This window comes from Rhinatrema bivittatum, chromosome 11, assembly GCF_901001135.1.
Source record: "Rhinatrema bivittatum chromosome 11, aRhiBiv1.1, whole genome shotgun sequence".
NCBI classification, from domain to species: Eukaryota; Metazoa; Chordata; class Amphibia; order Gymnophiona; family Rhinatrematidae; genus Rhinatrema; species Rhinatrema bivittatum.
In genome coordinates this window covers 33,296,245-33,317,183 of record NC_042625.1, presented here as the reverse complement: position 1 = coordinate 33,317,183, position 20,939 = coordinate 33,296,245, and the positions used below count along the sequence as shown (strand labels likewise).

Sequence of the window (20,939 nt, the reverse complement as noted above, 5' to 3'; positions counted from 1 at the left end):
CAGTCGCGGGGGGGAGGGACGGGACTAAACTTTGCTGCGTCTGTTTAAATGAGAGTGGAGAGCTATGAAACAGTGTAAACTACTGCCCAGGGTGGGTAGGGAACCCAAGTTATCAGGGACATCCAAGAAGCCAGGTGCAGTCAGGGCCTCTCGCTGACTTCGGATCAGTGGCCATTTTAGATCTGTCGGATAGTGCAGGAAACATGGGTCATCTTCCTCTCAAACCCAAGGGGTAGGCATCTGAGAGGTCTTCGGGAGATTCCTTTACAGCTGCATCCCTTAAAAAATTATTTTCTTCTTCCTTCTGTGCCTGGGGAGGTGAATTTTTTTAAATGTTTGGAGCAAGCTTTTATTATGGGACAGAGTTCGGTCCCGGGATCCACTCTGGGTCTTCCAGCCCTTTCTGGGTCAGGGAGCTTGAGTAGGAAAAGGCAAAAGATTGGAAGAGGACATATTTTTCAGATTTGGAGGCTTCTTTTCCACCTTTTTGAGGCTGCTTTTAAATCTAAACCCCTGATTGTCCCACTTACAGCCTCATTAATTTTTAACCATAAGGAGGAACTGACATCCTTGTTTACTTACGGACAGATTTTAAAAACCCGGTGTGTGTAAACCCCGGGGTTTTAAAACTGGCCCGGCCACGCGCATAAACCCAGGGCCTGAAAAGGGGGTGGTCTGAGGGCGGGGCTGGAGGCGCCGGTACAGCGGCCATTTGCCGCTGTGCAGGGGGAGCATGTGCTGCTTCTGCTCCGGAGGAGCAGCAACTTAAAGAACAAAAAAAAAGGTACAGGAGATTAAGTTTAGGGGGTAAGAGGAAGGGAGGTTAGGGTAGGGGGTAGGGAAGTTCCCTCCCAGTCCGCTCCTTAATTGGAGCGGACTGGAAGGGAACTGGGGAAGGCCCTGATATGTTGCCTCGCGAAACTTGCCAAGTTCGACAACACCCCCCTCCTTGCGCACGCCAACCCCGATTTTATAACATGTGCACACTTTTTTTTTTTTTTTAATCTACTCCTAAGTCTTTGAGTATGCTGCATATAGAAGAAAGACAAGACTCCTAGCTCAGTGGAAGACCCCATTATGGTCAGTATTAGAAAGCCTTCCAAATCTTTTCCTCCACATAAGGTGGTGGATGATCTGATTGATCTGGAATAGGTGTCTCCTGAAGCAAATTTTAGAGGTGGATGGCCAAACTATATCCTTTGGTGCCTCAGAAGAGAGAGAAGCTGAAGTTTCCAAAAGTGGTTGTGCTGGTCTGTTCAGTGACTAAGAGGTCTACAATTCCAGTGGAAGATGGTGTGGTTCTGAAGCATGCCCAGGATAGGAAAATGGTGTTGAAGCAAGACTGTGAGCAGTCAGCATGACCCAGCAATATAGTGGCACGATCTAGATTACATCTGGTGCAGTGCACAAGAGAGGATGTGGTGGATGAATCCCTGCATTTGGAGCCGGGAGCTGCATATCTGGTAGATGCTTCCTTTGATTTATGCTTCAACTGCCAGGGGAATGGCGTCCATAGTAGCAGCAAGATGACTTCTTTAGCTACGAAATTGGTCAGCAGATTCCATTTTGAAGAACAGTTTGACTAAGCTGCCCTTTAAGGGGTAGCTGTTTGAAGAGGTTTGGGAAAGGATGGTCGAGGTCTGGAGCAATTCAGAAGTGCCTAGGCTACCAGAGAGATAGGTCTTATGAATTTCTCTTGTTTTCTTCCAGCCCTCAATAGGTTTCTGAGCTCTAGGAGATATAGTAAGGGTCAAACCTTGAATACTCAGAAGCCTGGTAGATAATGGTCCTTTCGGTCCAAGAAAGGAGGTAAAGACAGCCCTTCTGGGAGAGGTTCCTCTAGAGCCTCCCAATGAAAGCTTGGGGGCTCAGTTCCAAGTGCTGGAGATCTGCCCAGTTTACATCAGACCAGTGGGTCTAGGAGGTTACTCAGATGGTTACACTCTAGAATTCTCCCATTCAGTTTCAAACATTTTTATGATTTCCCTCTGTCAGTTGGTGGTAAGAATTATGCTTTGCTTCCTTGATCTGAAAGCACTGGTGCCGGTACTGAAGTTACAAAGTGGACTGGGACATTACTCAATTTACTTGATGGTTTCCAAGAAAGGAGGCACATTCTGAAACAGGTCAACAAGTTCCTGCAAGTGACACATTTCAGGGTAGAAACCTTGAGGTCTGTCATTCCATTGGTGCGGTGAGGGGAATTCTTCATATCCCAACAAGGAAGGAACATTGGTAATTCCTTTACTTTATAGAGCTGGGAGAGCATTTCTGTTTTCAAGCCCTCACTTTCGGTTTGGCTGCAGTGCCTCAGATCTCTTCCAAGGTAATGATGGTTGTGGCAGCGGCACTGCAAAGAGAGGGAGTTTTGGTCCCCCGTCTGGACGACTCGCTGATGAGGGTGAAGTTGGAACAAGAAAGTCACTAAAAGGATGGATAGGTCAGATGTTTCAAAAGTTGGGTTGGATAATCCACTCTTCCAAAGTAATTTAGAGCCTTCTCAGACACTGGCATACCTGGGAGCCCTGTCTGCTGGCACAAAGTGTTTTCTTACTGCATCAGCCAGCTTGATAGTTGCTGACGGCCAGTTTTCTGGCTTTCTCAGCTTCTCTGTTCCATGGCAGCATCTTTAGGCCTGTTGCCTTGGACGAGAGATCACATGAGTCCCTTGCAGAGAGCTTGCTATCTAGGTGGCATCTTCAGTCTCAAGATTATTCCATTTGGCTGTCTGTGCCGAGGGAGGTCAGGAGCAGTTTGCAGTGGTAGCTGAATTCCAGGAACATGTCTGTGGAGGGGTGATGTTTTTTGGAAAATTAAGTTTGCTTCTGTTTTTTTTTGTTTGTTTTGTTTTTTTAATCTCCTTGGAGTGATCATTTTGTGCTATTTACATACTTGTATCTGTATAATGCCTACATGGTGTTCTTTTGTTGGTCAGCATGGTAGTGCCCCAATTTTAATTAAATTCATAGGTAATTTTCAAAAAACAGATATAACTACTACTACATATAACTACTGTTGTAGCAATTTTCAAAAGCCATTTACTCGAGTAAAGTGCACTTGCGCGAATAAATCCTATGGACAATTAAATGGCACATATTGTAGCAATTTTCAAAGGCCCACATACTCGCGTAAATACTTTTTAAAATCAGGCCCATAGTATATGGAGTTAATAAGTAATAACTTTCACCTAAGTCCTCAGTTAAAGGTAAGAGAAAAAAAGAGATTTAAAAGCAGTTTTATCTTTAGTTTCTAGTAACAGGATAGTGACTAAAATCATTTTCCTTCTGGTCCTAGGGTGACAGGAAGTTAAGAACACAAATGTGTTAATATATTTTAATCACCAGTATAGCATCTATGTTTTATGAGGAAAAGTTGTTCTTCCAAAGAAATTCTGCTTGCTTTCCTTGTATAATTTTAGGAATATATATTTGTTATAGAGAGTTCAGACTTTACTGGGGCTTAAAGGTCTCTTTTTAAGAGAAGTTTTAATTGAGTCCTTATATGAATTGTAGGCTCCTCAGCATTTGAGCATCTTTAGCGCAACAGTGACTTTGCCATTTAAGCCAAAGTCTACTTTTCTGCAAGTACTTGAAATTTAATAAATATTAAGAGAATGATTTTATTAAAAAAGAAAATCATACTTTCACTAAAAAAAAATAAAAATAAAAAGGGAGAATTAAATCATGTCAAGTTGTTATACCACAATGACATTTTTAAAATACTAGTTCTGGAGCTATAGTATCTTGTAAGAAAAGAGGTCTAGTGTAAGATTACTGTTTCATAATCATTGATCATTGATATTATATTTTCACAACAGTCCTGTTTTCTTATATCTGTTTTTTAAGTTATCGTAGAGTATTTTTGTTTGCTTTTTTTTTTTCCCTAGTGTTTTTCTTTTTCCCCTTTTAGATCGGGAGGAGTGCGTTTGTGACCTCCTCTTCATCTCTACCCTCCTTTCCCTCCACGCTTTCCTGGTCAAAGGATGAAAGCACTCAAATGGTTAAGTACCTTCTGACTTGGTCTGTTCTCTGGAGAAAGCGCAGTTTCTCAGGGAGCCTTCTACCTCTGTCCTGTTTCCTCTCTTTTAACTGCCCATCTTTCATGCATGAAACAGAAATGTATCATAATTTAATCTGCCCATATATAACGTTTTCTTCTCATGCTCATCTAACTCCACACTGACTAAAACCAATGTATTACATTATTCATGTTCCAACTCACAGCTTATGCAATGTGCTGTTTGATTAAAATACTGCATTTGCATCATAGAAGCTTGTGCTGTCTGCTGGTTGAGCCCCTAGTTAGGGCTTAATTCACCCAAATTTTGTTTTGAAAGTAGGCATTTAGAGGATATTACATTAAAAAAAAAAAAAAAAAGAATATGATGGGGAAAAAAGTCACTCAAGGTTCGGAAGAGTAAGAGCCATCTTAGATACTGCACTAATGCCCTTTGCTCCTCCTACAGATATGTTCCCAACCATTAATTCACCCAGATATATACAGTGCAGACCTTTTATTTGACTGGGGAAATAGAATGTTTATTACTATCTGAGGAACTCCCTTCCTTTGGAATCCATTATGACACATTTAAAAATGCTTTGAATTTCTTGAAAAATAGGAAAGATGGCTGGAATAAAACACTTAAAGGTGAATTGTAAAAGACTTTCACATGCCAAAATCAGGAGATACACGCACATGTGTGCGCCCACCTGATTTTATAAGGCGCCCAGATGCACGCACAAGTGCCGATGTGCAAATATCTCGCATCAGAGAAAAAAAGGTAACTTCTGCTATGGATGAGGTGCAAGTAAAAAAAAAATAAATCAAGTTATAGGCATCTGTGAGGGGATAGAAGGATCTGGGGGAAGTGCAGGCTAAAGAACCAGAGAGGTTTAGTTGACCTAGCTATAGGCGAACTGGTCATGACAAGGAAAACTTGCCTGTCATAAAATTCCCTCACATGGCTCAAACCCAACTTTACGCTGCTGGGCGTGCACAAGGTTAAAATTAGGTGCACGTTATAAAATAGCCAACACACACGTGTATATGTGCGTCCATGCGCCCATTTGAAAGTTGCCATCTTATTGTATTGGTTAAGTCCCAATAGAATTTGTTTCATCTATTTTCAAACACTGTCTAAATTTTGACATGCAAGTCCTGCTTTTAAAGAGCTGATGCCACTTTTTTCCCACCAGGGTTCGTGCCACTCACCTTTTTAAAAAATCACTTTGGCTTATTGGTCTATCCTGTCCAACATCTGTACCATCTCTTGTCTTGATATAACCTTTTATTTTCCTTTCATTCACAACTTCACACCCTCACATTGGTTTTCTTACAACTCCAATAGCAGAAGTTTTTATACCACATAGTTTCCAAATGCTTACACTTCTAAGGTAAACTTCTTTCATGTTCTCTATCACACAGAACACATCCTTGGCAAGAGTGTAGGGCAATAAGAGATGGACAATATTGTTATATAGCAGTATTGTATTAGGATGAATCATGTTGACTGCTTATACTACTACTACATAGTCAGTAAGCTAATGCGCACATATCAGTCAAGCAGCTTCCACTTTATTCTCCAATATTTTTCTGCTATGCACAGCACTTTTAAACGTATTAAATACAGAAAGGAGTGCCTACGCAAGAAATATACAAATATAAAATGTATATGGAAAATACTTCTGGGAAAAAACCCAAAAACTATTGACTAGAGGTGATTCTTCAGGGTAATGGGTGGGGAGTGTATCTTGGGAGCTGGCTGGTTTGTATTGTGCTTTGCCCGTTTTGTGTTTCAGGCTGAGGAATTTTTTTTGTTTGTTTTTTTTGTTTTATTTTTTATTTATCAATATTTCAAATTACATAATCAGAAATTCCTGATATATAACATCATATGGTTTTTAACAGAAAAGAATTTCACTTATGGAAGAAAGCAAAAAAAAGAACAAGCGGTAAATTTATCCTTAACCATAGTTTCCAAAGTCCACTATAGGAGGAGTAGATCATACACTTATTGAAGGTCATATATGATCATATACCAGCCCCTCTCTCCACCTGTTGTACATAGTAAATTATGCCAGAACATTTTTAATCTTAAAAGAGTAGTTATGTAATGCAGGTTGCTCTTTATATTTTGTTTCCTGATTATTCTGTTAATTTATACCTTGTTATAATGTACCATGTCCCCTAAAGGCTCGCCTTTGGTCAACTCGTATGTAAACCGGTGTGATATTTCGAATCGAATATCAGTATAGAAAAATAAATAAAATAAAATAAATATATCTTAAAGAAATTAAGGAAATTACAAACGCATTCCAACCTGGGGAGTCTAAATACTAAGTTTTGTGAGAACTTCGTGAAACTTATGGGGTTGCTAGACCAGATATTTCATTTTTTATAATTTAATCTTTATTGAAATTTTCAACAAGAAAAGAAAATACAATGTTCACGTTTCTGTGCATAAACAGGAAATTTGAATAGACAACATAATACATACATATGGAGTGATATTCCATTCCAAATTATACAAGTTTTGTCTATTCAAATAAAATAATGCGGGGACAAGACATTATATACATTTTTCTATAATAATCATAAGAGAGGATTGCCTATTTATTTAAATGACCTTATCTTCAGTTGATACAGTTGGTACTGTTTTATTCAAACTAACTTCATTTTTATCCTTCAAAAATACTTCAAGATGTGAAGGTTCCGTGAACACATATTTTTTACCCTGAAAACTAAAAACATTTACTTGGATATTTCAAGTAAAAGGACGCACCTAATTCCATAATTTTTGTTTTCAGAGAAAGAAACTTTATTCTCCTTGCCTGGGTAGGCTTAGATACATCGGGAAATACATAAACCTTCTGTCCACAGAATAACACATCTTTATTTTTAAAGAATTTATCAAGAATGAACAAAAACTGTTTTCTTCTTACTTGAGTTTCTTTAGTTACATCAGGAAATATTCTCACATTTAAGTGGTAGAATTTCTCTTTGATATTCCTGAAGTACAGCCTTAAGACCCAGTCTTTATCAGTATTTAGCAAAAAAGAGAGAAACAACGTAGCCGGTTGGGCCTCTCCAATATTTGATGATTCAAGAAATTCTGATACATTCAGAGGAGCTAATTCCTGAAAATCTGGAACCTTTTCCTTTTTCTTCCAAGAAGGAAGATAATATATATGGTTCAAAGGTGGCAAAGCCTGCTGTGGAATCTTTAAAAACTGCACTGCAAACTTGTTCCACAGGCTGAGGAATTGTGAAGGCTGAGAATGGCTATTGTCAGGCACATAAGCATCCCATTCTTCCTTCCTTGTTTAGTTTGTGCTGTATAATCTGAGCTGTCAAGTTATCATAGCCTAGAAGGGGTCGAATGGAGTCCAGCTTCAGAGTAGGAAAAAACAGCATGTCTGTCTGTAAAGAGATTGTTCCTCCTTGATATACAATGCTGCTCATTAGACAGTTAAGAGCAAAGTAAAATGTGCACAGGTGACTTAATTCATAAATATTTATGGATTGCTGAATTAAGCCTTCCTTGATTCCTGTGTAGTATTCTTTTTAACATCCTAATTATGACAGTGATTTTTTTCCACTAGGTATGAGACTTGTTTCCATTTTTTTTTCTTTACTATTTTTCTTCCATTTATTACTGTAGTTAAACCACATATGCTTTTGTACTTATTTAAAACGTAGCATGGTGATGAAATTACTGGCAAGTGTTTTTGGCTTTTTACCCTTTTATGATGTGATATGTCAGGAGCATGCGCCATGCACTTCCTTTGCTCAGTTCCAGATGTTGGTGATGGCAGGGGAGGTACACCACATATCTGAAAAAGGATAATGAGGTCATGATTCTGAGCTGGCCTAAGAATCCAGGTTTATTCACATTCCAGAGATAACACAGGGCTGCTGAGTTGTATATCTGCTTTTCCCTTGTAATATGAGATGAAATTTATTTTTATTCAGTTAAGTTGCAGAAATGCTTCTAAGTCCTAAATTTGGGTAAATCGAGCCCTAACAGATACTTTCTCATTATGAGACTGTGCTGACAAAAGTCCTTAGTGAACATAGTTACTAAGAGTGTCAGTTTCTGGTAAAGCTTTGATATGCATATCTGCTTAATAGACAATTCTATCCTATCAACTTTTTTAATGTCTTATCACAGCTTGTCATTATTTTGGCACATGTGGATTGGATACTTAAAAGAATACTTTGCCTTTTCTGTTGCTTTATAATTGCTATGTTAAAAATTTCCTCTGGATAAAATTTGAAAACAAATAACACATATATCAACATTTTTAGTTTTTCCTGCTAGTATCCTCAGCGGGCTTTACCTCCCCTGCCTCTCCTCTCTAGATAGTTGACAAGGCAATGGGGGGGGGGGAGGGAGGGAGAGGAGGCCAAGGAACACATCACCCCTCCCCTCCCCCAAATCCAGGACTTAAATGGTTCTACTTCCAAGGTTGCTTGGTTGGGAGTAGAGACCACCATTGGGCCTGAACATCAGACAGGGCTGGAGGGATCTATGCCTGGATCCTCCATGGCACATCACACGACACTATGGCCTGAGCCATAGAACTAGATCCTATATATTAAGCTGTAAATGCTGTCATGTGGATGGACTCATTTTAGAGTACTCTGTATCGATGAGAATTTGGTAAATGCCCAATTACCAATGCTCTTACCCTGCAAGTAAAAACTGTTTTAGTACAATGAAAAAAAATCATTGCATTATTACACCATAAGCTAATTTTTCTTTCAGTGTCCAAAATGTTGTAATACTTCATTTCTCCATCAATAAGCAGGTTGAATTAGCCATGCTATCTAGGTTGTCCTCCATGCGGCCCTCTGCGGAGCTTCTCTCTAAGAATACAGAGTCTTGACTCTATGCACCTGCGTGGCTCTTCCCGTGTGATTACTGATCCTCCTCAGTCTTTTTTTTTTTTTTCTTCCATCCAAGTAGTCGCACGCGTGGAACCACTTCTCTCTTCTCATATTCTTCATTTTCTTCCTCACACGGAAACCCCAAACAGCACTTTTAAGTGCTACCATGGCACCCAAGCTTCCCACCTTCAAGTACTGCCAATGTGGCAGATGGACACAACTACTGCTATATTTGCCTAGCCCCGTAGTATAACCAGTCCACATGTCGCCCAGAGACAGCGAGCGCACAAGATTTCCAGGCCTAAGGGATGAGGCATCCACTGGTTCGTATGTCCCAGCATCAGAACACCTTTTCTCTTGCTCCTCTCAAGGGCCAAAGACCCACTGTGCTGAGCAGGAAAGGTGAATGTCCTCTCTGGGTCCATCAGATGGTCAGAAAAAGCAGAGCCAAGTGAGATGTGTTCCCAAAATGCTCAAGCTTTCCCATGCTTCAAAAAAATGACACCTCAAAGCAAATCCTTCATGAATAACTATAACTTCTTGTATTTAAACTCCTAAATCCTCATGAAAAGAGTGAAAAAATTGAACTATTGACAAGAAAAAAATTTTTATGGAAGGAGAGGAACGTTTCATATGCATAATCATAAATCCCCACCAGGGGTAATATGAATATCAATTGTAATCATAAACATCCCTCCTCCGACCGATGTATACAGTCCATGTGCAAACAGTGCTACAATCAAAAAAGCTTTTTTTTAAAATAATTTTTTGTCTATTACTCTAAAACATTTTACGTTGTCAAGGACGGTGAAAAAATCACTCCAAATATTCAAAGTGCTGTCAAATGAACGCTCCTCGCAGCCTTGTAGACTAATCCCAACAAAGGGTATAAATCTTGAAAAGCCGCTGATGGCGCGACCTAGATAGGCTTAACCGGCAGTCTCTTATGGCTTAAAACTAAGCTCATACAACACCCCGACTTATCTGGTGGTTTGGCGGGTCACCGACATAGCCACGTTTCAGGTCCACACTGAGACCTTTCATCAGGGAGTTGATCCTCTTACGATGTCTCGTCGGTCAGTGTTGAGCCATTGCCTGCTAGGTTCATGGCGTGGGTCTTGCGACTCTATCCAAGGCTGACAACCAGCCTTGGATGTTGTCCATTACTGCGTCAATAACTGAGACCTTCCATTACTGCGTCCACACTGAGACCTTTCATCAGGGAGTTGATCCTCTTACGATGTCTCGTCGGTCAGTGTTGAGCCATTGCCTGCTAGGTTCATGGCGTGGGTCTTGCGACTCTATCCAAGGCTGACAACCAGCCTTGGATAGAGTCGCAAGACCCACGCCATGAACCTAGCAGGCAATGGCTCAACACTGACCGACGAGACATCGTAAGAGGATCAACTCCCTGATGAAAGGTCTCAGTGTGGACCTGAAACGTGGCTATGTCGGTGACCCGCCAAACCACCAGATAAGTCGGGGTGTTGTATGAGCTTAGTTTTAAGCCATAAGAGACTGCCGGTTAAGCCTATCTAGGTCGCGCCATCAGCGGCTTTTCAAGATTTATACCCTCCTTTGGGATTAGTCTACAAGGCTGCGAGGAGCGTTCATTTGACAGCACTTTGAATATTTGGAGTGATTTTTTCACCGTCCTTGACAACGTAAAATGTTTTAGAGCTTTTTTGATTGTAGCACTGTTTGCACATGGACTGTATACATTGGTCGGAGGAGGGATGTTTATGATTACAATTGATATTCATATTACCCCTGGTGGGGATTTATGATTATGCATATGAAACGTTCCTCTCCTTCCATAAAAAAATTTTTCTTGTCAATAGTTCAATTTTTTCACTCTTTTCATGAGGATTTAGGAGTTTAAATACAAGAAGTTATAGTTATTCATGAGGGATTTGCTTTGAGGTTTCAATCAGTATTGTAAGGATCCTTCTTAAACAATTTTGGTGCCCTTTGATATTTGGTCAAAAAAAATGACAGACATTAGGGGATGGGTCATTGAAAAACACATAGAAGAAAGCATTGCTGGTCACTAATAGCATTGATCATTATCGTCCAACGCATGAGTTGAAGCCAGGCAAGCATGAGGCAAGGAGAATGTGTCGAGTTACGTGCAGACCATGCAGACTTGGCCCAACACACATGGCATATCGAATCATGCTTCACAAATGCCACGCACCCAGTGCACGGCAAACGAGATCGTCCTCCAATTGAGAAACTCTTCCCAATGAGAGAGCTCCCGTACCCCATACAGGATGAGACTGAAGAACCACCACCGCAATTCTCTCCACAACTGGATATGGAATGCCGAGATTCTCCACCAACTTTACCAGAATCTTTCACAGGAATTCCTTCAGACCCTCCAGAAGACCTAACTGAACCATCCTCGCCCCCAGAGGACTATCCCACTCCAAATTTATTGAAAAAGTGGGATCCCTTCTAAAAAAAATTGAAACCAAGAAGGTGCTGGATCCAAGATTGGAAGTGTAGGGTATATTGAAGATCTTTGACATCCCAGCTGAGCCCACAGCTTTACCTTCTCATTCAGTTATTGACGCAGTAATGGACAACATGGAAATTTCCCTTCTCAGGGCCATTGATGTCTAGAATATCTGCCTACATATCTTTGTTTGTAAGTTATCTGTAAACCGGCACGATGTGCAAACGGTTGCCGGTATATAAAATTAAATAAATAAAATAAATAAATAAATAAATAAATAGAAAGATGGACATCGAGTTCCGGATGAGAAAGTCACTGCACTATTGGACCGCAGAGCTGCCCATGCTTCAGTAGTCATCGAATCAACGATGAAAAATTTGAAGAAATCACACCTATATTCTAATACTCCTCCTGGTAAAGATAATTGATACCTGGATGAATTCAGACGTAAAACCTTCTAAGTGGCGATATTGAATGCAAAGATTCAACGGTACTAATTTTACATAACTCAGTATTTGTATGAGTGTTTGCAGTCCATCAAGCAACATTACTTGCCTGGGTCAGCAGACCACACCCTACCCCAGCCATTTACAGATTTAGAGGAAGGCTTGGGCCACATCCTTCGGATGGCGTATGAGGCGTTTGAAACCTCGGCCCATACATAGACAGAGTCCATGACGGCCTGGAGGATAGCCTGGCTACGGGCCAGTGCAATACGAGAAGATGTTCATAAAATGCTGGCAGATCTGCTATGTAAGGGAGAAAACTTGTTCGGTGACAAGCTTCAGGAAACAGTTTCTCAGCTTAAGGAGCAGAATGTGGCAGTCTTGTCCCCGACTTCCCTGGCAGAACAATCTTCAACCAGGAAGTATTACTGGGGCTATAAGAAATCTTATTACCAAAGGTGTTCCTTTAGACTGTACACAACCTACTGGCCACCAGCGTATTGGCCTCCAAGACAGCAGCCACAGCAGAGACACTCCAGGAGTAGGCCAAGAGGCCAATGTCAGCAAAGACAACAATCAAAATCCGCAACAGAGTTTTTGAGCAGGTCTCGGCCACAGCTATTGTTGACAGTAGGGGCAAGCTGTCCCATTTTTACTATTCTTGGGAAACAATCATGTCAAACTGTTGGGTCTTAAGCATCATCTCTGAGGGATATAGGTTGAATTTCAAAAAGAACCCGTCCCTCCTGCACCTTGTTCCCTCAGTGTGAGACCAGGTACAAGCTCAGCTGTTGCAACAGGAAGAAGACTCACTACTTCAACAGGCCGTCCAAACAGTGCCTCTGCACCAACGCAAAAAGGGATTCTATTCCCAATACTTCCTCATTCCATAGAAAGCTAGGGGCTCTCTGCCCAATTCTAGATTTGCAGGCCCTTAAAAAGCATATTTGGAAAGAAGTTCAAGTTGACATCCCTCAGGTCGATTCTGCCTTTACTTCAGCCCAATGATTGGATGTACTCGTTGGATCTCAAGGTTGCTAATTCCCACATACCAATGCACTATTTTTCATGGCACTACCTGTGTTTCCAGGGCAATGAGCAGTATTACCAATTCAAAGCTCTCCCCTTTGGACTCTTTTTTTTATCCCGAGAGTTTTCACAAAATGTTTAGCAGTAGCTGTGTCCCACTTGAGGAAAAGAGGAATTCAGTTGTCCCCTTATCTGGACGATCAGCTTCTAGTATCACACAGTCAGGATGGACACAATACTTTGCTCGGAAGGCCTGGGATTCATAATAAATTACGAAAAATCCAGCCTTCAACCAACTCAAACTCTCCAATTAATAGGAGCAAACAGAAATACTACTATAGGCAAAGCCTTTCTCCCTGCAGACAGGGCTCAAGCCTTTCGCACTCTAGCGTTACAGTTGAAACAATGTGCGCGCCCCTTGGCACGTCAGGCCCTAACCCTTCTGGGCTACATGGCAGCTATATATGTGGTGTCACACACTCACCTGCATATGCACCGCATACAGTGGGATCTCAAAACTCAATAGTTCCAATTTACTCAGCCATTATCCAAGAGGGTGAATCTGACCCAAACGATTAAGGACCATAACATGGCTGTCCCCACCAGTCCTAACTATGGGATCCCCATTCTGCAACCCAGTGCACCAACTTGTTTTGACCACAGATGCATTGACAAAGGGTTGGTGGGTTCATTTGCAGCACATGAAGACGCAAAGTCTGTGGACACCGTCAAAAAAACCAACAAATCTAGAGTTGAGAGCAATAAAGAATGCCCTCTCTACATTCCACAACCAGCTTCAGGGAAAGAATGTGATGGTACACACAGACAACCAAGTGGCCATGTTCTACATAAACAAGGAAGGAGGGTCAGGTTCTGGATCCTCTGCAAGGAAGCAATTCAAATCCTGGAATGGGTAGAAGCATGCTCCATATCGCAGCAACTAATCTCCCAGGAGTCGTAACTACCAAAGCAGACAGGCTTAGCAGAATCTTCCATCCTCACGAGTGGGCTCTCAATCAGGATCTTTTCATGACATTGGGCCTCTCATGCATGGATCTCTTTGAACAATACACAACAGGAAAGTTCAGATGTTTTGTTCAGTCTGTCCAAGCTGAGAACGGTTTGCCCAAGACGCGTTCCTCATTCCATGGACCGGAGGACTCTTCTATGCTTATCCCCTGATCCCATTAATATCCCGGGCAATCCAGAAATGCATCACGGATGTGGCAGATTTCATCCTCATTGCCCTGACCTGGCCAAGACGCTCTTGGTATGCCTATCTAGTTCAACTATCCATTAGTTCTCCTATTTTGTTAGGGAACAGTATGGATCTGCTGACTCAGGAAGGAGGCACCCTGCTGCACCCCATGCATTCCTCCCTACAGCTCACAGCTTGGAGATTGAACGGAGAGTATTAAACCACCTGCAGTTGCCTACAGGGATCCACGACATCCTAGTGTCGGCTAGAAAAGCTTCCACTAGGAAAAATTATCAATGCAACTGGCAGCAGTACATGATGTCGTGTGACGAGAAAAATATAGACCCATCTTGCATATGCTCTACCAAGCAGGGTTGGCAAAATCATCCGTCAGAGTTCACATGAGCGCTATAGCTGCATATCATCTCCATTCAATGATCTTCCCATTTCAAACCATCCTTTAGTGTTGCATTTTATGAACAGTGTCTTAAAATTGAGGCAACCCATAGCCAAACCTCCATTTCCCTGGGCGATAAATCTAGAATTGGAACAGCTCATGCTCCCACCCTTTGAACCTATGAACAATAACCACATGAAACATTTGACTTGGAAAGTAATATTCCTAGTTGCAGTGACTTCAGCAAGGTGGGTCAGTGAGCTACAGGCCTTGGTTCACTACCCTCCATTCTTGCAATTTCACCATAAGATTACTTTAAGAACACATCAATCCTTCTTATCAAAGGTAATCTCAGCTTTCCATCCAAATCAAACGATCACATTACCAACCTTTTTTCCAAGGCCACATAAAAATGAGAGGGAGCGGCTCCTTCACATATTGGATTGTAAGAGGGCTTTGCCTTATTACAAGTGAAGAACGCATGTAGCAAACAGAACTTCTCAACTTTGTCTCTTTCAATCCTATTGTGCCAGGTCTTACTGGGAGCAAAGAAGACTTTGTCAAATTGGATATTCCAGTGCGTTCATTTTTGTTACTCAAAGCACTCAGCAGAACTGTTGAATCCAGGCAAGGCACATCAAGTGAGAGCCATAGCAGCTTCAATTGCACATCTCCACAAGGATATTTGCTGGACATTTGTAAAGTAGCCACATGGTCATCTCTACATACTTTCATGTCACACTACTTTCTTGACCAGCAGGCAACTTCAAACGCCGCAGTGGGTTTGGTGGTATTGCACTACTCGACAGGAAGTTGAGACTGTCCACGACCATGGCGGGTTGAGCACACAACGAACAATTACCTTTGCAAGGGGTATGCATCCCCCTACTTCAGCATACATCAGTGTGCATGACACAACCCTAAACTGGGGACTCCCAGACAGTATGGCTAATTCAGCCTACATATTGATGGGGAAAAAACAAATTGGCTTACCATAAAAGGTATTTTCCGTAGATAGCAGGAGGAATTAGCCATGTTAACCCGCCCACCTCCCTGGACAACCTCTTCACTGTCACTGAACTAAATATCTTATAGACTGAGGAGGATCAGTAATTGCGCAGGAAGAGCCGTGCAGGCACACAGAGCCAAAGCTCTGTATTCTTATAGAGAAGCTCCGCCCAGGGCCACACGGAGGACGTCCCAGACAGCATGGCTAATTCCTCCTGCTATCTACTGAAAACGCCGTTTAAGGTAAGCAAACTTGCTTGTGATTTGGATAAAAGGCCTTTTCCTTTTATGCATCACAGAAAAGATAATGTAAAATAGATTGGTTGAATCCTGGTCTGAGATGAAGCTGTCCTGCCTCACCATATTGAAATTTAGCTATGATTTTTTAAAGATTCAGAATGTATGTGAGCCAGCAGTAAAGAAACTTATGTATTAAAAAAAAAAAACAGATTTTAAAAAGCTATTGTGCTAACCTTGCTGAGCTTGTCTGTGCAAACTGGCATTCTAAGTCTCCGAAAGATTAAGAGAACTAAACTGAGTGTATGCCTGCATGCAGAAGTGTAAATTAACTGCGTTAGATAAATGTGTATTTTTTAATATTAATTCAAAGAATTAACTGGTCATGGTATATGAGATCTGGTGCAAATGCAACATAGGCAATGCGTGGCAAATATAAATCACTGGTCAATAGGAACAAGGACCCTACACTATTAACACAACTTCCTTGATTTATGTGTACCACTGATGTGACGGTATCTACAATAAAGACTTTTCATGTTAAGATGTATTGACCAGTGATTTATATTTGCCATGCATTGCCTACGTTGCATTTGCCCTATATTATATGTGTGTGCTACTTACGCCACCTTTCCTTTCTGATATAAGATTTGGTAACATTCCAAAATGTCTTTCATAAAAATAATTTTATACATACATTCCTGTTAAACCCTGTGAAGATCACTTGCTTTGAATTTATTCATTTATTCAAACATTTATTCAAACAAAACCTATTTCTAATGGTTGTGCTTTGTGATGTTTAAAATGTTTAGAGTTGCTGTTGGATTTTTCTTAAGATAAAATCCATTTTTGTAGTGTAGGCACTAAAAAGTGTGATCTCGCATCACTGTCTTTTTGTCCAGATTTACAACCCCTGTTACTGACAATCCTTTTAGGATCTGCATGTATTAGGAATGCTCCTAATGGGAAAACAATTTGAATCATTTTAAATATATTTAGGATCCCACAGAGCTACCTGCTGTGTTCAGGTAAACATAAGAGCCATGTAGGATGGTTTAATAGGAATCGAAAACGTTTTACTGCATCTAGCTCTGTTTCAGTCCGCAGTGGACCTTGAGAATTTTTTGACCATTGCATCATTTCTGCAGTTAGATGGACAGATTCTATGCCATGAATGAAGTCTTCAGCCATAACTGCACGATTTCTGATCAGTTCAGAAATCAAAGTATTGTGTAGAATTTCAACTGTTGTAGATGTGAACAGATTCTATTTATTAAAAAAAATGATGTGAAACTTTCTTGACTTTAACTTTGCATCTCAAGTTATGAAAGTAAAAACACAAAAACGATCTTAACTGCAGATTTCTGCCTGCAGAAAATGAAAAAATGGGGTCCTTCCTTCGCATATCCTGACTTGAAGGGAACTTTAAGCGTTTTGAAGCTGAGCCTTTCAGTCTGCAGCTCTAAAATGTGCATTAACGTTATTCCAGCCTCTGGCACACCTTCAGAAATGTATGTGCATCCATTCCAGAGGTGGCTGCATGCTTATTTGCAGTCCATGTTGGAATTTTGTTTTAATGATGATAAAATGTGCAAGTGCCAAAGATGTACTACATTGATTTGGAAAATGTCAAGGCATACCCTGCCTTTATCCCCTTAAATGTTAATCAGCTCAACCTGTGTATTGTAGTAAGCTTGCTAAAACATTCATTATAGAAAATAAAAATGTAATATTTATTCCCTCTGGTAGTAAATTAATCTGCCAAAAGAGGTATATCTGCCCCTTCCCAAAACACACAAAAGAAACTGAAATGACTATTGTAGGCTGTTTGTTGTAATCACACAATTGTAATTGAAATTGGCAAATATGAAGATATGTACATTTATAGTATATTTTACTGAATATGTTCAATTACTAGTAAAAGAAGCGTTTTTTAAATTTCACTTGGGGGTCCTCTGGAGATGACTACAAAACAGAATGATTTGGTTCCAGCCAGTACAGAATGACATCCTTAAGAGAGATTCCTCAGACATGATACTACCTTATTTGCCCTCAAATAAAGGAGTTATTTTTTAAATCAAAAGTTGGGGGGAAAACAAAGTTTATATAGAAAAGTGGAGCAAGCAGTTCCTTGCTACTCCCCTGAACCAAGAGCATACTACACAGAACAAGCAGGGGTAGACTTCAGATTTTGATTGCGACATTGTCTCCTAAAATCTTGTAAGTATCCTTGATTTTAGATCACTCAAATCAAGTCAGCAGATTGAAAAAACCCCCAAAATGCCAGGACTAAATATTCATATTTATGAAGGCTTAGTGCCTGATTTTACTAAGCTTTTTTCCCCATTCTGTGTCTAGAGGGTATAAGCTTAGTAAATTGGGCCCTAAATCAGTTTCCTACTTCTTAGAGATTGTAACTTGATTTTTGAGGTGCCTGTGAATTCATTTTTTATGTATTGTGTTCTGAAATATGGGATGCATTTCAGAATGGTAGGCAATATGAGAGAGATTCTGTATGCTATGCTAAGTTATCATTGGTGCACTATGGGCCGGATTTTCAAAAGGTTACACGCATAAATCCCCCTATTTTAAAAAGGCCCTGCAGCGCGCGTAAAGCCCCAGGGCTTTACAAAAGGGGCGGGGTGTGGGTGGGGCGGTCCGGGGGCAGGGCCAGAGACCTGCAGCACAGCGGCCATTGCTGCTGTGTCGAGGGATCGCCTGCCGGCGCATGCAACCTGCACCTGCCTGGTGGCAGGCGCAAAAGGTAGGATAAAACTTTTTGGGGGTTAGAGTAGGGCTGGGGGGGAAGGTTAGGGGAAGGGGTGGGAAGGTCAGGCTAGAGGGAAGGGAATGAAGGAAGGCAGCATGGCTTGGCGCGCGCAAGATGCACAATTGTGCACCCCCTTGTGCACGCCGACCCCGGATTTTATAACATGCGCACGCCTGTGCTTGCATGTTATAAAATTGGGCATACATGTGCACGCGCGCAGGCTATAAAATCTACCCCTATGGTAGCAAGTTAGGTGAAAACTGGAAGAGAAATTTCTTCCAATCCACAGTTTAGGTTCCAAATCTCATTTGATAAATTAGAGATCTGGGCATAGTGGTAGCTGTTTTTTACTTATGGAGAAAACGCATAAGTCAGACAGTGTGGGCAATGCAGATGACTTAAAATATGTGACATTAGAAATTAACTTTTGTAATGCAGAACCAAAAATGGATATATTTTAAAAGGAGAGGGAATTTAAGGAGAGGTTTTTGTGATATTTGTTTCTTCTTTATTTTAGGCAACAAAATTAGAAAAACAGAATAGCGTACCCGACAGTGATTATGACAACGCCATCAGTTATTCGGAACTGGATGACACTGGGTTTGTGTTTAATATTCTGGACCAGAATACTTTTATTTAAAGAAAAACATAATACCAACTCTTCAACTCATGTCAGCGCTAAACTATACCTGTAGCATTGCATGTTATAAAACGTACAAGTATACTTGCATGTGTAATTTGCAATATTCCAAAATGCATGGCATATGATTTTCTTTAATAAATATCAAATTGTACTTGGCTTGCTGGTCTTCACTTTGAATTGCTTGTATTTCTTTGTGTTTGAAATGTGTATATATTTTAGATGTACAAGTTTGCAGTGACCACAGTTTTTTGCCCGTTTTCACCCTATGCCCTTGTGTTCCAGTTACGTGCACAAAAGGTGCTCGCATGTCTGTAAATACACTATAGCTATTGCATAGCAAGAATGTATTCATATAGCCTCACTGCAAAGACTTAACTGCACTTAATTTATACATCTGAATGCACCTCCAGGTCTGTTGTTCATGATAAATTGGAATAAAAGATGAATCACATAATAAAACATAGATGTAATTTAATCGGACAGCTTGGACATATCCAGTTTTGTAGGTGTGTGCTTTTTTTTTTTAACCAGTTTTTCTTTTGTCTCCTTCTCCAGTTTTTGGAGATTGATTGCTTTTAATAAATGTTTTTCTTTCCTCATTGTGTTGTCTGAAATATTTGTCTCTCTCTGTATGTGTAGCTCAGGTAGAAAGGGAAGGCAGCTGAGTGCCGGATGGCAGGGAGAAGGATCTATTCCTGAAATTGGCGATACTGATGTGGACCCAAGTTCTGTGCTCCCCAGCACCGAGGATGTCATTCGAAAAACTGAACAAATCACTAAGAATATCCAGGAACTATTGCGTGCTGCCCAAGAAAATAAGCATGACAGGTAAGAAGCTAAATTCCAGGCCTGAAAGTTTCAGAAATTGGGTAATATGCAAGAGAATCCTAAAGGCAGGTTTCTCTTTTGGTTTCTGCAAAGCCTGATGCAGTGTTCATGCTGATGAGCCCTAGGCATTGTGGGTTTTCATCATGGCTGCCTGATATTTTTTTCAGCTCATTCTCCCTTTTGTTGCAAGCTGCATACTTAGGGATAATTTTTAGCTTCCTTGGTTCATCTAGCAGTAGATGCTTAATTGGATGAATGTTTATTAAGGAAGAAATGAGCAGATTTGGCAAAATGAGTTTTCCCTGTAGAATTTTGTAAATATTTGACAGTTCATCTTTGTGCAGCAAAAATATTTGCAGTTCTGAGCTATACAGATGGTTCAAAACCACAAAGATAAATTGGTTATATCATATAGGAATTTGAGAGGGGAGGGGTCAGTAAGTGAGCCCATTCTTGATGTAAAGGGCAGTAAGATCATCAGGATACAGTTTGTGTCAGTAGTTGTACAGTTTGGCTAGACATTATACATTTTGGGGTAACAATGTACAGTAAAGAATTACACAGGACAAAATATGGAAAGAGGTGACTGAAGATCAAAAGTAATCACAAAGGGTATAAAGGAAGTTTCAGAAGTGCCCGCAATATATTGGGAGATTACTGGCAGGACTTCATACCTGCCGGAAAGTAACATTAAGAGATGACAGTGGCAGTAAAGTGAAGGCATTGAATTTATGAAACCTAAACTGTTTCCCCTGACCTGTACATAAGCAGTGTGTCAGTTTCTGTCTGGCCACTGTCTATTACTGGTGATGCCAGACAGTCCCCTCTGCTTTTTAGGGGTTAATCTGGTTCTGAGTCCAGCAAACAGTCAGCTGAATGAAGTCCTGAAGCCTCCAAGCAATTTTTAGCTTCTAAGTTTGATAGAATCCAAAAATCTATAGGCCAGATTTCAGGCCAAAATAAGTGCAAAACGTCTTCTAGTCATTTTGCTTACACAACATCTTTACCTTGTAAATTCTAGATAGAACAAAATTCC

General features: G+C 40.7%; 1 protein-coding gene across 12 annotated transcripts in view; it reads left to right on the top strand.

Annotated features, from left to right (window-relative positions):
* The window catches only part of GIT2 (GIT ArfGAP 2), a 215,391-nt gene that overhangs the window by 164,244 nt on the left and 30,208 nt on the right, over nucleotides 1-20,939 (top strand). For 5 of the 12 annotated variants that reach the window (XM_029571960.1, XM_029571959.1, XM_029571955.1 and 2 more), the window contains 2 exons: nucleotides 18,950-19,032; nucleotides 19,715-19,903. In XM_029571960.1, coding sequence (XP_029427820.1) covers nucleotides 18,950-19,032; nucleotides 19,715-19,903 — 272 coding nt within the window. Of the gene's footprint in view, nucleotides 1-3,909; nucleotides 4,000-17,036; nucleotides 17,174-18,949; nucleotides 19,232-19,714; nucleotides 19,904-20,939 lie in introns of those variants that run through there. The other 7 variants (XM_029571954.1, XM_029571953.1, XM_029571956.1 and 4 more) reach the window with 4 other exon arrangements.